At 40.7% G+C, this 16,219-nt stretch overlaps 1 protein-coding gene across 8 annotated transcripts in view; it reads right to left on the bottom strand.

The window, feature by feature from the left end:
* nav3 (neuron navigator 3) overlaps positions 1–16,219 on the bottom strand; it is a 544,841-nt gene that overhangs the window by 248,408 nt on the left and 280,214 nt on the right. For all 8 annotated transcript variants that reach the window (XM_039761717.1, XM_039761722.1, XM_039761719.1 and 5 more), the window contains one exon: positions 4,780–4,922. In XM_039761717.1, the coding sequence (XP_039617651.1) occupies positions 4,780–4,922 (143 nt within the window). The remainder of the gene's footprint in view (positions 1–4,779; positions 4,923–16,219) is intronic.

The raw sequence follows: 16,219 nt of genomic DNA, 5'->3' as shown, positions 1-16,219 counted from the left end.
GGTCTGGAGTCCTCTCGATCCTGGTTTCGGTCTGCCACTCATCCCAGGCCCGAGACTTGGGACCTTAGCATCAAGGACACTCACACCAAGGACTTCACCTCCAAGCCTCTCGATTCCCGCTGCCATCCCGGCCTTATGCGGACACTCTCTTCTTCATTGGTCACTCCCGCTACATGATCGCTCAGTGGGAGCAACTTCTACATCGACTTCTGGGTGTCAGCCTAACACCCCGGCTTCCATACAGCCGCCAGCGAGCGGTCGTTTGCTCGCCCACTCACACCATCTCTCTCTTTCTCCTGCTTTCTCCAGCCACCTCCATCTTTCTTTCTCTCTCTTCCTTGTTTGTTCTCTTTTAGTTCCTCCCTAACTGACTCGCGCTTCTATATATATGCAGATAGGACATAACAGCTACAGCACATTAGCCACAGGAACAATCACGGATGTGGGCAGTCCCTCACCTGTGCAATAGGTGAGAAACACCCACAGCGCAGATCGGCCTGCGGCTTGCTACGGCCACCACGCCCCCTTGCTAAGCCGCGAGCACAGTGATTATTTATTTTAAAAAAACGGTCTTTGTTACATAACAGTAAATGAGTAGATGCATATTTGCAGTACCTAAACAAAAGCGTTACTGTATCAAACAAACCTTTTTTGAGTGAATCATAGTCAAATACATTCTTGGGAATCCAAGTTAATAATCAAATGTGATTTTCTCATTTTGCCCAACAAAGGTTTTTTTTTTTTTTTTACATACATTGAATACTTTTAATATTAACTTGTATTTTATAAAATGTTCTATATGTATTTTGCAGAGTGTTTTGTTCTTTAGTCTGATCAATGTTTTTTGTAAATATGCACGGTCTCTATAAAGTTAAAGTGAAGTACACAAATAAAGCACAGAAGTGAGTAATTGAGGGTGATCCAACATTTCTAGAACAGCTTCAATGACTTTGCTATCACTCCTAGCTGTAAAATTTATTTTGCAAGTTATGGAATTCTGCATTTAAAATATTGTACTAAAGAGATCATTTATACCTTCTGCCATTAGAGCACTTATTGGTTAAAAAAAAAAAACAGAAATAAGAGCTGTTTAAAATGAATGAATTAAATAAAATGGGTATGAAAATTTAATTCAGTGAAGGGTTTTTGCTTTTTCTTTGGATAGCTGTATATGAACATTATATGTCCTGAAGGTTCTCTTTATCCTTTTTTTTCCTGATTTTTGATTTGTCTCATGTTTCTTCCTTGTGAATGATTGTTTTTAGGGTCATAGAGATATTGATTATTTTTCAAATCATTATTAGTTTGTTTAATTAATTCAGAAATTTTGTCTCATGGTAGCTGTTTCACATTACTGCTTACAATGGAGAGTGGTCCTGGAAATTATATATATCATTTCAGTTATGAGACAGTTTAAAGTTTGACACAACTGAACAGAAATTATCTGAGATTGATAGACTCCAATAAAAAAAATGTGTATTTGCCTTTATTATTTATTTATTGGAGTTTATGTTTTGTGACTTTTTTCTTTACTATAGTTCTAGTGTACAATTTGGCTTTGACCATCTCTTTCTTAGTCTTCAGGATAGAATCCCTTGCCTGTTTAAATGACTCCTCTCTTCGTCATTCCATTTAAATTTGGTTGCATCCTGGTGTTGCCTTGCAGTGGGTGACGGCATCACTAGGATGTAACCAAATTTAAATAGAATGACAAATAGAGGAGTCATTTAACGAGCGGTTGCTCACGGAGTCCTAAAAGAGGCCCATTACCTGCATTGTGAGGGAGAGCAGTTACAGCACTACGGCCATGTGGCACAATTCCCAGAGGGTGATCCAGCTCACATTTGACAGCCCGAGCAGCTAGGCCAAGGCAATGGGACACCCACATAACACCTGGTTACAGCAGATAGATGGTCATTTCCAGGAGGGTGAGACTGTAATGTGTGTCTGCCTGGGGGGATCCTGAATTGTTTCATCATGTGATGGGTGCAGCAACATACTGTACCAGTGCATACGCACCCACCTGACCTGCATTCTACTACTATCTCACCACCTTTTACATTTTTTCACATTTTCTTAACAGTTTATTTTATTAACCTACATTGCTCATCCATCCATCCATCCATCCTCTTCTGCTTATCCGGGATCGGGTCGCGGGGGCAGCAGCTTAAGCAGAGAGGCCCAGACTTCCCTCTCCCCAGCCAATTCTTCCAGCTCTTCCGGGAGAATCCCAAGGCGTTCCCAGGCCAGCCGGGAGACATAGTCCCTCCAGTGTGTCCTGGGTCTTCCCCGGGGCCTCCTCCCGATTGGACGTGCCCGGAACACCTTACCAGGGAGGTGTCCAGGAGGCATCCTGATCAGATGCCCGATCCACCTCATCTGACTCCTCTCAATGTGGAGGAGTAGCGGCTCTACTCTGAACCCCTCCCGGATGACTGAGCTTCTCACCCTATCTTTAAGGGAAAGCCCAGGCACCCTGCTGAGTAAACTCATTTCAGCCGCTTGTATTCGCGATCTTGTTCTTTCGGTCACTACCCATAGCTCATGACCATAGGTGAGGGTAGGAACATAGATCGACTGGTAAATTGAGACCTTTGCCTTACGGCTCAGCTCTTTTTTCACCACGACAGACCGATGCAGAGCCCGCATCACTGCGGATGCCGCACCGATCCACCTGTCGATCTCACGTTCCATTCTTCCCTCACTCGTGAACAGGACCCCGAGATACTTGAACTCCTCCACTTGGGGCAGGATCTCTCCCCTAACCCTGAGAAGGCACTCCACCCTTTTCCGGCTGAGGACCATGGTCTCGGACTTGGAGGTGCTGATTCTCATCCCAGCCGTTTCACACTCAGCTGCAAACCGTTCCAAAGAGAGCTGAAGATCACGGCCTGATGAAGCAAACAGGACAACATCCCCTCCTTGAACCATCACCTTATCGTGGTGGAGGGGTTTGCGTGTCACAATGATCCTAGGAGCTATGTTGTCCGGGGCTTTATGCCCCTGGTAGGCTCACCCAAGGCAAACTGGTCCTAGGTGATGGATGAGACAAAGAGCGGTTCAACAAACCTCCAATGAAAAGCAAAAACATTGAACAACGTTTTCCCTTGCCCAGAGGCAGGTCACCGGGGCCCCCCTCTCGAGCCAGGCCTGGAGGTGGGGCTCGATGGCAAGCGCCTGGTGGCCGGGCCTGCACCCATGGGGCTCGGCCGGGCACAGCCCGAAGAAATAATGTGGGTCCTCCTTCCCATGGGCTTACCACCTATGGGAGGGGCCAAGGAGGTTGGGTGCAGTGTGAGTTGGGTGGTGGCCGAAGACGGGGACCTAGGTAGTCTGATCCTCGGCTACAGAAACTGGCTCTTGGGACATTGCTCATCATTTATGCAAATACATTTGTTATTTTTGCCTTCACCAAGAATGGCACATCACTCAACTCCATTTTCCAATCATTTTCACTACTTTGCCATGGTTATTATCTAGTTCCATATTTCAACTAGTTCCAAGAACTGTGCTCAGACTTGGTCCTGGTTCCTGTATTGTTTACATTTCCCTAGAAGCCTTCTGGAGTCCACCGTCCATCTTTTCTGACCCATGCAGTGATTACACAGTAAAGTCTTGGTGAATTACCAAGCCCTGACTGGAATCTATCATAACCAAGTCCCCAAAGCTTTATTTCTTAGTAGATGTTTTAATTTGTTTTGTCAAATACTTACTTTTATGCAAAACGTATAAATAACTGCAAGCACTTATCAGAAATAATGTGCTACAATATTTTTAAGTGACTCTCTCTGAAACAGGGAGAAACAAGTTATGGGAGTACAGAGAAAAACAGTTCTGACAAAAAACAAGTATGTCAAAATAATCAAACAATAATTAAAATTACAGTAACTTCTTCCATAGCATTAATGTTGTTAGATATGCCAAAATGTATTCCTCAAACCTGATGAAATTGATTTACAAGTAATGCTACAGTTAGAGTACTTGCAAAAAAATGCTTTGCACAGAATTGCAGCTTATTAATTCTTTTCATCCTGGCCTTCACTATTTCTTTTGCCACTGTCCCTGAAGTTTAAGTCTTGTTTCTACTATGTGACCCTTATCAGCAATCTGATGCAGTTCTGAAGAAAACAACAAAGAGGAGCAGAATGAATTACATTACAATACTTTCTGAGATGATATTGGATGTGAAGCATAAATTAAGCAACATTGTAGCTGATAAATGTGTCAGAGCAAATACTGTATATTATTATTTGTGATACAATCTTCAGTTTGGACTGGGTGGTGACAAACTCTTTATTAGGCAAGTCACAAGGAAAAGTGGATTATCAAAATGTAGAATGCTGTGCCCAGCCATACTGTAACTGCACTTTTCGATCTTTTATTCTGTCATAATAGAGAATGAGAAGTACTAGGGTGTTGTACTGCATTAGCCATTATGGATGTAGTGAGAAGTCAAGCAAAATGAAACCTTTTATTGGCTAACTAGAAAGATTACAATATGCAGGCTTACAGGGCAACTCGTGCCCTTTCTTCAGGCAAGATGTAATCAGATGTAATAGAGATTCAGAAGAAACTCTGCCTGTGAACATGAGCAAGTCATGTGCATGCGCTTTAACAAAAGTTAAATAAACATGTAGTCTTATTGATTGATTTTTCTAACAGATTTGTATCCACACCTGAGAGGGATCTTTTATATTTGCACAGTATGGCCATTCCAGCTCTGCGTACAATGACCAGTACCAACTCAAGTCACTTGAATCTCAGTATTTCATTACTTACCTTTGTCAGTGCTGCCTGCATACTGTAGAGGCTTGTTTTTGTCGATGCTGTTAAAGCTCTGACTTCTCCTGTTTAAGTTGGAAGCTACTTGAACCTTACTGGTACTGCTGCCCGCAGCTTGCACCCTTGAGGGTCCAGGAAGCCTATAGAAACATGAGATGGACATTAGAACTGTTTTGGCACAGTCTGAGAAAGGAAAAAATTCAATGAGAACACTGTAATTAGGAAAAGAAAAATAAATGCTTAATGCAGTTGCAGTTATCTCTTGGTACACTTGTGTTTTGAAGGTTACTTTAACCAGCAGTTGTGGTAATCACTTTGTTCAGTTGTGTTTTGATGCAAACACTAACAATAACAATTTTTTATGCATAGCACAATGGACTCTGAGTACCACACAGGCTGCTAGTACAAAAATCATCAATCACAATACTTAGATATTCATTCAAGAACAACTTTAGCAAATAAAGAACATATGACAATAGCAAAGGCTAAAGCCTTGAAGACAGTGGAGAAAAAGCATGTTTCATTAGAATAAGAAACATTGTATTTCTTTAATTTTGGCTCCAGCAAGTCTGAATGAATATAATTTCAAAGGGTAATCCTGAGCTGCTTTTGACATTTGACAAAGAGCACATCTCCACCGTACTAAAAAGAATGACAAGGCAGAAACTGGGGCAGGCAAAAACACATGAGAAGGAGCTGAACAAAAAAAAAAAAAACAAACTTTGATGGCTATATTCTACAGGCTTATGATAGTATAAGCCTTAGGTTGTCATCTTCATTGTGCATGTTAAAGGCAAAGATCATAAGCATGAAAACAGAAATCTCCTTTTCACATACATAGAGTCTGGATTAAACTACTTAGTCATATGCAGTGCATGAAAGAGATACTTTCTTTTAAGAAGAAATGTAATCTGATGAATTAATGCATCAATTTAAAATAAATGCTAACCAGACTGGCAAAACTAAAATCTCCACAATAATGCAATCATCCCCAATATATATTGTTAAAGTGAATCAAACAAGACCCAATTACTGAATGAGATAGCAGGATTAAATGCATAATTATAATACATAAAAACCGATGAAACTAAGCTTGAGGCAAACATTACAAAAACATAAAAATTTAACCCATAATAATCCATCTAAAGCAAATCTGCACAAAAAATTCAAATTGCCAAAACTACAAAAAATTCAGAAATAGTCAGACTTAACATTGTATGAGCATCTTCTAAAATTTAAACAAGCTCATGAGGCATGATATTAATTTAAAATGTCTATATATCCATTCATCCATGGACTTACTAAATAGATTTCAGATAACCTTAATGTAAGTTTGGAGTTTAAAGAACCTAACCTAGCAGTACCGGCACAAGGCGCGGATTAACCCTCGACAGAGGCTGCATATGTTGACCATATAAATAAACTACAAAGTACAACAGATTATGCTGAGGAATATACATATTCAGTCTAGAATAGTGCTGGTCAGTTCTAGCTCAGAGATTGTTACGCTGAGCTCTTACTGTATGTACATTTATTTTCTTTCTGTATTTGTACAATGAATGTAATGAAATATACCTGTATGAAAACATAACAAATGTTATATCTGGCTATATTTATATAAGGCTTGAGAACCTAATAAAAATGATAGATAGATAGATAGATAGATAGATAGATAGATAGATAGATAGATAGATAGATAGATAGATAGATAGATAGATAGATAGATAGATAGATAGATAGATAGGCAAGAGGTCCATTACTTAATACTGAATTTATTAGACGGACCATTTACAAAGATTTTATAGGTGACATATTTGCAATTGATAAAGTGACTCCTGTTAGGTGCCTGGTGGAGAATGTGGGTCTCCTTTGTGAAGTGAGCCGAGACCTTAAAAAGCCTATCTCTCTGTTTGTGGTCTTTCTTAGGACTTCAAAGACACTTTTCAAAGAAAAACAGAAGATACTAAATTCATTCTGACCCTGGGATCATATATTTCTCTATGTCTTAATACCTTTGTAACCACTTCCTTAATCTTTTCCAAAGGCAGCTTTTTCTCTCTGACTCTCACCTTTTCTCCTTTCTTCTGCCCTGGATTTGTTCCCTCCTTCCCCTCCTATATATGTTACCTTCTCTTTCCTTTTCTTACACACTTAGTGAAGGCTATACAGCCAAATCATTGTGTCTTTAACCTTCTTTCCTTTTGAACATGGAAATAACCTTTAACTCTTTTTTCAGATAGAAAATGTAGATGACAAATGAATCTTTTCACCGTCTTTGCATACTTTTCTGTTTGTGTCCATATGGGTTATTTAAAGTAGACTTATATATATTTCTCTATTATAAAAAAAAATCTTGGGACGAGACGAGACTTTTTATCCTGCAATGAGACGTGATCTTTTGAAGAGAGACACTTTCACGCCTCGCGAGATGGTCAAGTCACGTCATACTTTCATCGTCATACGTCATCTAACCTCTCAGTTGTTGGAATGCTTTTGGCAGACACACTTACTGTGCTCTCAGCTCTTATAAATGTTATATGTTCTTGATGACACGTCAAAGACTAAGCAAAGAAGAAAGAGCAGCATGTCAAAAAGAGACCCAAAAGCATTGGAGAGAAAAGAAAGCAAAAAAGAACAATAATAATGTATGTGCAAATTCTGAAAATAAGGAAAGTAATAATCAGCTCGGACCAAATGAAACTGAAAAATTCATAGGTCCAATCGGGGTCAGAAATAAAATACAAAGAGTAAAAGACAAAGTAGAACTTCATAAAGACGTTCAAAAACTTTGGCGCGATACACAGCAAATTGATTAAATGTGTATCAATAGACTATGCGGAAGCAGTTGGTGGTGATGGTGTGGAAGATGAAAAGATCAATTTACTATATCCCAAAGAATATCTACAACCTTTAATACAGTCCAGTCTTCCACTGGCCGAATTACTGTAGAAAAAAGGATGTATCGTAATGTTATTGCATAATTTATGTCTGAGTGATGGGCTATGCAATGGGACAAGTTTAGTTGATTTGAAAATTGGTCGAACAATTCTAACATGTAAAATTTTAAAAGGCGACAAGAAAGGTAATGTAGTACATATTCTGCAAATAACATTAGACACCAAAGGAGATCTTGATATGCTATTCATATTAAAACGTTTACAGTTTCCCATTAGAATAGCTTTCCCTATGACAATTAACAAATCACAGGGACAAACATTCAAAAAAGTCGGTTTATTTATTAGATAGAAAGAAACGATATTCACTAACGGACAGTTATGCGTTGCGTTATCACGATGTAACTCCAAACACAAAATCAAAATTCAATGCGATCTTGAAGAAAAGTTAATTCCAATTATTGTTTTTACTGAAGTTTTAAAGTAAAAGTGAAAATAATGCACATGTAACAATTCCCATGAAAATAGCAATCTCTTTAAATTGTATATCCGGGAGTTGGCAAGCGAAGTGATATTGTCACACACGTGTGCATCAGGGGCAGTCCAAGGGCTATTTGGGAGTAAAGTACAGAGTCAGGGGTTGATATGTGGTACTAATGACTTTTCTTTCTCCTTCACAGACCACCAGAAGGAAAAGCCAACTGAGACTTCTCCCATTTGCTCTTCTTCATCACGCCCTCCAGCTGATGTCATTCCATCTGAAGCTTGCCTCTTCCTCTCCCCTACCTATAAAATCGCAAATCTCCCCTCCCCTCCTCAATCTGTATTTTGACTCAGTCTTTTATGAGTACTTCTTTTTTTGCAATTATTTACAGTAATTATTTATATATGACTTTTGGACACTGCCTCACCCAAAACACTAGATGACAGCTCCCCTGGAGTGTAGCGGTGCCACGCATTCCCACAGGCCATCCTGGGACTTGTAATTCTGTTTCTCAGCCCTGTTGAGTACTGTGGGTGCTGCCAGGGCGTGCTGTGAAAGGTCCTGGGGAGTCATGCTTCCCTTATACCCCGGAAGTACTAGGAAGTCACGAGGACAGAAGCCCCTAAGTACTTCCGGGTTGATTAAAGGCCTGGAATTCTCCATCTCACCAGGAAATGCTAGTTAGTCAGGTGGGAGGAAGAACAGAAGCACTTCCGGGTCAAGGACTATTTAAAGGACTGCTGAAGACCCAGCCAAGGAGCCAGAGTTGGGTGGTTGGTGGACGAAGCTTGCTGGGAAGTGTGGAGGAGAAGAAAATTATAATTATTATGTTATTTGATTGTGTTATGGTGGCTGTGGTGCTTAGTGAGCACTGTGCAAGGAGAAAACAATTAAAAATACTTCTTGGTGCTTTTACCTGGTGTCCTGCGGAGTGTCTGTCTGTTGGGTTTAATGGGGCAACAGCAACCCCTAGCATTCGCAATATATGTATACTGTACATAGTCTTATACATATTATGGTGGATTGCTGGGGACCCTACCCAGCCGGGACGCCTGAAAGGACTGGGAGAGAGACAATACCTCCCCCGGGCCATGAGAGGGCAGCCGCCCTGGTAAACCTTGGGGCCACGGGAGCAGAGCTTGGAAGCTCAAGCCTGTTGGAGCCTGTGGCCACGGCCAGGGGGTGCCCAGAAAATGGCTACAAAGCCTTGGATTGCAGCACTTCCGACACAACAGGAAGTGCTGCCAGAACAAGATCTAAGTACGCCCAGAGTGCTTCTGGGTGCAAGGGCAGCACTTCCGCCACTCCAGGAAGTGCTGCCAGAAGACCATCATGGAGCACCTGGAACACATCAGGGGCATTATAAAAGGGGACTCCTCACTCCAGTAGACGAGCCAGAGTCGGGAGGAGGTGGACAGAGCTTCTGAGGAGAGGAGTGAGGGCGAAAGAAAGAAGAAGAAGGGATTGAGGATTTGGTTTTGGGCATTGTGTGGTAGTGTGTATTACCAGAACTGTAATAAATGTGTGTGTTTTTGGACATCTGGTGTCTGTCTGTCGGTGTCCGGGGGCTGGTCTTCCACAATATATACATTATACATACATACATATAGTACATACATACGCACACATAACCACACACACACACACACACACACATATATACATAAAGTACCTACCTATTGTCACACAAAACAAGTAGCAATGTCGAGTTACCATTCCAGGTTCTCAATAACCATGTTGTGTAACGAAATTTATAAATATCACAGTGTTAATAGAAAAGAGATTTTTTTTATAACACATGTAATTATGCCTAAAACAGTCTGGAGGCATTTTATAAGTGACAATTTTGTCACTAATAATTAAATTATTTAATTATCCAAGTTCACAAACTGAGATTCACTTTTCCTGAACCATTTTAACCCTGGGAAGGACAACAAAATGCCAACATCTTTGTCAGGACTTATGCACTCATGGTTTCAGAGAGAGACCTCAGATGGCTTTCCAGGGACTAGGTAAGTTTGCCACTTATCTATCTCCTTTGTGATTAAACACCTGATAATTCCTGCTTACCTGTTGCATGATTATGCTAATGTATTATGTTTGGAGGAATATGAAAAGCACAATAAATTTAGTCAAACTACAAGGACAAGGTGGCTGCCAGAATACACACATGGGAGAGGGACAGTGGAGGGTATTAGCTCCTTTTATTGCTCTCTTTCATGCATGTGCTCCTCTTTCCTATATAAATTCTTGCTTATGCTGCTGTCACCTCCCGTAATCCACACCCCATTAGCAGCTGATCAGTTTATGATTTGCTTTAAAATGCAGTGCCACAGTTTAACAGTTTTTGAGCAGGCTGCAGACACATTGCAAAATTTTCTCATTTAAATTAGATAGTGCCTCTGCCTGATAGCTGGAGGACACATGTTCTCTTGTGCCATAGATAAATTATGAGTTGCATGCTATACCAGCATGCCTTAGGTTTTGTAGATAATTCTGATTATATTTGAAACAACAACAATCTGAGCCTGAATCGTTAGAGATCTTGCAAGCCGCAGGCACAAGGAAAGCTTTCTTTCTGGAAACTTTTCATTGCAATTTCAATTAAATTAAACAGAAAATGGCTTTCATGCCAAGTACCAAGCAGTTAAAGCATTCACACACATGTTGCTCCTGCTGAAACAGAATTATTTATGGGCACGATTTTTTTTTTGTGCCATACAGAGGAAAGTGGCTTTTAAATCCTTGGAATTTATAGCCGCTGTTAAACACTAATCATCTCCTGTAACTCTGAGGCTTGTAAATTATGGCTGCCTTATATGAGGAGGTACATCAGCTGGACTCATCACCACCAGAGAGCTTTTCTTTGCCTCTAGTGAACTTTTAAATGGCTAAACACTAAAACATGACTGGGTGCAGAATTTAGATTCTGTGGTAAGACATGACATTAAATTAATTGGAAATTAAGTTTTAAAAAATATGCAGAATGACAGGAAAGACCAGGCACAACACTTAATAATCCTTTGGTCTGGAGATTTTGAAGTTCAAGTTTATCATCATGCATACACCAGCAATCTCCAACACTTGCATGCCTCCCATAGACTAATGAAAATAATGCAATATCAACAACAATGAATAAAACACAACATACTGTTTTGCAGGTTGGAAAATGACTGACTAATACTGTAAATATATTAAATTAAATATAATACAGTATATACAAGAAACAGTAATACAGTTGTTGATATGGGGAGCTGTTTATCAGTCTTATGATGGGAGGTGGCTCAAGGGTGGAGTGGTGGCTCTGAGGCTAAGGATCTGTGCCGGTATCTTGAAGGTTGCTGGTTTGAATCCCCGTTACTACCAGAAGAGATCCTACTCTACTAGTCCCTTGAACAAGCCCCTTAACCTGCAATTGCTACAGGGGCACTGTATAATGGCTGCACTCTAACCCCAAGGGATATGTGAAAAATAATAAATTCCTAATACAAGAAATTGTATAAGGGGAAATAAAGAACAAAAGAAAAACTTACCATAGATCTTATGGTTTCCAGTACAAATGGTTCTGTATCTAATGCTAGAAAAGAGGAGTAGGAAGAAGAGAGACTGCAGGATCACTGGCGTCTTTCATAATACAATTTACCTCTCAAAGGCAGTGTGTTATATATGCCCTAAACAGATGGTAGTAGTGTCTCTTATACACTGTGCCAAAATTTCCACTTTCTGTAGTTCTTTGTGGTCTTCAGTCGAGCATGTGCTATACCAGGATGTAATGTGGCCAGTAAGGATGGACTCCACTCTGAACCTTTAGAAATCGATGAGTGTGATGTTTAAAGGAGTATGATACCTGCAAATTACTTAACCTGCTAGTGTTTCAGCTAAAAATGTAGACAATTCCAATGTAACCTGACTTTCCAAGCCTCCCCAGTATAAAGTGTCAACCAAATATACATTATGATGGAATATGCAATAAGCAAAGTTTCTTTTCCTTCATCAGATACACACCTACAGTAAGACAGTTTTTGATAGACATTTACTGGCCATGCATTTGGAGGTGGTCACTCCATCAGTATGCCACCCCCAACACCACAGTAATAATTGTCCACAGCCATAAAACAAGCAGGAGGCTGCAAATAAAAGTAACTAATCAAAATAATAAAAGTCTCAAAACCTTATGGAAAGTACACACTTATGAAATCAAAAAACGAAACGGAGAGCAGATTTCATTACCTCCACAAAGCCTAGAAAATGCAAAATGCAAGAGCACTGAAAAAACATGATCTTGCACTTCCCATCATGTGACTACATAATTAGTATTTCCAAGCAACAGAGCCAGGTGGGCAGGGCCAAGGGCAAACAGCATATGAACGCAAGACTCTACCCTGATGCTATTCTGACTAGCCTGTTGCTTTTGTTTTTAATCAGGTGTCACTTACGTGCAATTAGGAGGAAGCTGAGTGGACCAAGTGTAGGTAATTACCCGCCAGGCCAGGGGGTGGCAGGGTGCGCTAAACCTACTTCAGTTGTCTCTGCAGGCCAAATATGGGAAAACCTATCAGATTTAACATCAACAACGGCACTTATGGTTCCTGCGCCAATACTAATGTCACTTCCGGTTCTGGTGCTAAGAACAACGTCACTTCCAGTTCTAGCCTCAGATGACATCACTTCCGGTTGTGGCTTTTAAAGCCACCGTCATTTCACAGCTCAAATCAGTTCAGTCTGGAACTCAACGTATGCACATCAGTGCCTATTTCAAAACCCTTTTGCAGCCAGGAACAATATATGGGTGTCTGCCCCATACATATAACTGCAACCATACAACTGCTCTCTGAATCTACTGGACGAAGAGCTAATCTTTACTGAATTTTTGAGATTTTTCAAATTGGGAATTGTGAAGTTTTGAGGTAAGGTAGTTGTATTGAAAAAGCATAGAGAATGGTGCACATTGATTAGCACAGGACTCCGAGTCATATTGGAAGTAAGTAAGTAATACTGTATGCATGGACTCCCTACAACACTGAAGTTAAAACAGTGTTTTTAGCAAATAAAAATGAATTAGAGATGAATGCATGTCAAAGTATAACTTTTTTTAAATAGAACTGAGCAGTAGCCATTATAAATGAACAAAAACAAATCATTTTGATAGCACACATACTCCTGACAAACACATAAAATTAACTTTGAGTACTGTCCTGACAAAATCTGTATTTTCGGTGAACCTTCATTATATGGCTGATAAGTTTAGGGTGTCATTACTGTCACCTGTACACATTACACCAAGATTTTTACTTGCATGTGTTCATCAACGTGCAACACATTGACATTCTTCTGTGCCATGATTGGTGACTATATAACTACATTACCTCAAAACTTTTGTCTTCTTTATATGAAATGGTCTCTGAACATTTTTCCAATTAACAGACAAATGATCATGCACAATTTCACCGAGCAGCACAAAGGTACTCAGACCTAGAAACAAAATCAATATTGTATATTTTTAAATTACACTAAGAGTGTCATTTTTTCTGCTTAAGTGAAGCACCCTGTGACACTAAAATTGAAATTAATTGGCTTCAGTGAATCGAAAGGTCTGGAATTTAAAACTAGTTTGATAAATGGTCAGGATTGGGTTGTTTTAGCTAAGAATTGACATTTTTAGTCACAGTGACTTTCTGACTCTGAAATCTTAATGATTTTATCTCTTGTCAATTAAATAGAAAAACGACATATCAAATTAACAACAGATTCTTTCATAAGCAGTAGTCAACATTTAACCATGGTGTTATTCCCTTTTCACATAATGTAAAAACAATATCTACTGTAATCTCTGCAATGTACAACATTTTGAAGACAAATACAAATTTTTTCATGAAGAACTAAAAGTTTACAATGAGAAAGTCCAGAGACGCCGTTGATTGTGTACAATTCAACTGTCTCTGCTGCTTAAATTTCTACCTCTCATTGACAGTGCCTATCCCTCAACCATCTGTCTCTTGGAGCCTCTAGATATACCGTAGAGCCAAAGAAGTCCTGTGATCCTTTTTTTTAATGCAAAAGTCATGGCAGACATAAGGAGTTATCATACAGCATGCTAGTTGTTGGATTAGAGTTAAATAACTTTTACATTTTATTTTAAATAGTTGTAAATGGGGCGGCACGGTGGCGCAGTGGTAGCACTGCTGCCTCGCAGTTAGGGGACCTGTGTTCGCTTCCCGGGTCTTCCCTGCGTGGAGTTTGCATGTTTTCCCCGTGTCTGCGTGGGTTTCCTCCGTGTCTGCTCCGGTTTCCTCCCACAGCCCAAAGACATGTCGGTTAGGTGGATTGGCGATTCTAAATTGGCCCTAGTGTGTGCTTGGTGTGTGGGTGTGTTTGTGTGTGTCCTGCGGTGGGTTGGCGCCCTGCCCAGGATTGGTTCCTGCCTTGTGCCCTGTGTTGGCTGGGATTGGCTCCAGCGGGTTGGGAAATGGATGGATAGTTGTAAATGCAAGGTGATTTCTAAACAAGCAGTAATAAAAATATGTTATGTAAAACATACACACTGTAGCAGGAGAATGGGGATCCCAGCCGGAACAGAGGAAATCCCATTACCCAGGCAGGATGCTAGCGAGATGATGCAGGCAAATTGGCCAGAGGGACAAGGAGATAAATTTGCACCTGACCAGTATACTATAGCAGACAGGATGAGAAAAGCTGATTATTGTGAGTAGTTCCATCCCCCACACTCCAGGTGGCAGAGGTCCCTGTATGGGAACCCAGTCAGAATACTGGCAGAGATGGGAGATAGAGTCTGAAAGTTAAGCCCTGTTGGATTAATAAAGTGAGGTTTAGAGATTGTTGATCATAATGCCTTTTTTATTATTTGAGTGTTATTGTTTTAAAGCCTGTATAAGCTGGGTTCAAGTCCAAGTGTCTGTTAATGGCCTTTCCATTTGATAGCCACCATTCAGCCAGCTCTCTGGCACTCTTAGTGTTGATATGAATTTTACTTACACCATTTCCCAGTTAAATATGTGTCCTGTAGAACTTGCATGTGTGTATATCAGAGACCATGGGTCCTTCCTTTGGACGGCATTGTAATGCTCTTGTATACATGTTTTGAATGACTTAGAGGCTTGTCCTATGTATACAGCTGGGCATGCACTGGATAGAATGCTCTAAACTGCTTTTCCTGTCTCTGTGGTCGATTTTTTTGCTTTTGGCATTGAAAAGGACCATCTGGAGAGAGTTTGCAGGCTTATGCTCTATCTTGATCCCAGATCAAGAGAGGATGTAATCTGTACTTTGTTAAGAGGGGTGAGGGACCAAGTTGGATTTGACTGCTTGCTGAGGTCTGGGGTGTCTCCTGTGTGAGCCTTGTTTAGTAAATGTATTGGGATAGGTGTTTGATGTGAATGGACGAAAAAGATAATGTCTTTCATTCATTTGAATGCAGAGAGATGAGCCAACCTCGGCTGGGCGTGAAGTGGAGTAGAAGTTGCTGTCCTGCTTCCGATCATGCGGGGATGGCTGTGCTGCAAATGCTGCTGGCCCTGGCGTGGCTGGAGATGTTGCACTTACGTGGCAAAGAAGAACGCCAGAAGGAAACATAGGCACAGCCATTCTCATTTTTCTGTGTTTCAGCACAGAGCCAAGGATTGGCCAACCTTGTCAGCCCCTCCTGATGGAAAACAGCCCTCGCAGGATGGGACACTTCACCCCACAAGTCTCAGCTGAGGGAAGGGTCATATAGTGGACAGCCAGGGCCCTTGCCCAGTTGGGAGAGAACATGTACAGGGCATTACCTCCCCTGGAGCACTAGATAGCAGCACCCCTGGGTTGATACAGCACCATGGATTCCAACATGGCTTCAGGAGTTCAGCCCTGTTGGATTCCATGGGTGCCACCAGGGGATGCTATGAACTTTGTATTGTGCTTTGATGGTGGGAAAACATTTAGGGGAAGTGGTTCCCACAACAAAATAAAAACTGTGTGTTGCATTGAACTTCTGTCTGCGTTGGATTTGGAGCTAAATAAATTCATTTCTGAGGATTTGGTCCCAGTGTCTGCATCTCAGTGG

This window comes from Polypterus senegalus, chromosome 8, assembly GCF_016835505.1.
Source record: "Polypterus senegalus isolate Bchr_013 chromosome 8, ASM1683550v1, whole genome shotgun sequence".
Taxonomy (NCBI): Eukaryota; Metazoa; Chordata; class Cladistia; order Polypteriformes; family Polypteridae; genus Polypterus; species Polypterus senegalus.
Note: the sequence above shows the minus strand (reverse complement) of the source record. Positions and strands in the feature narration are given on the sequence as shown.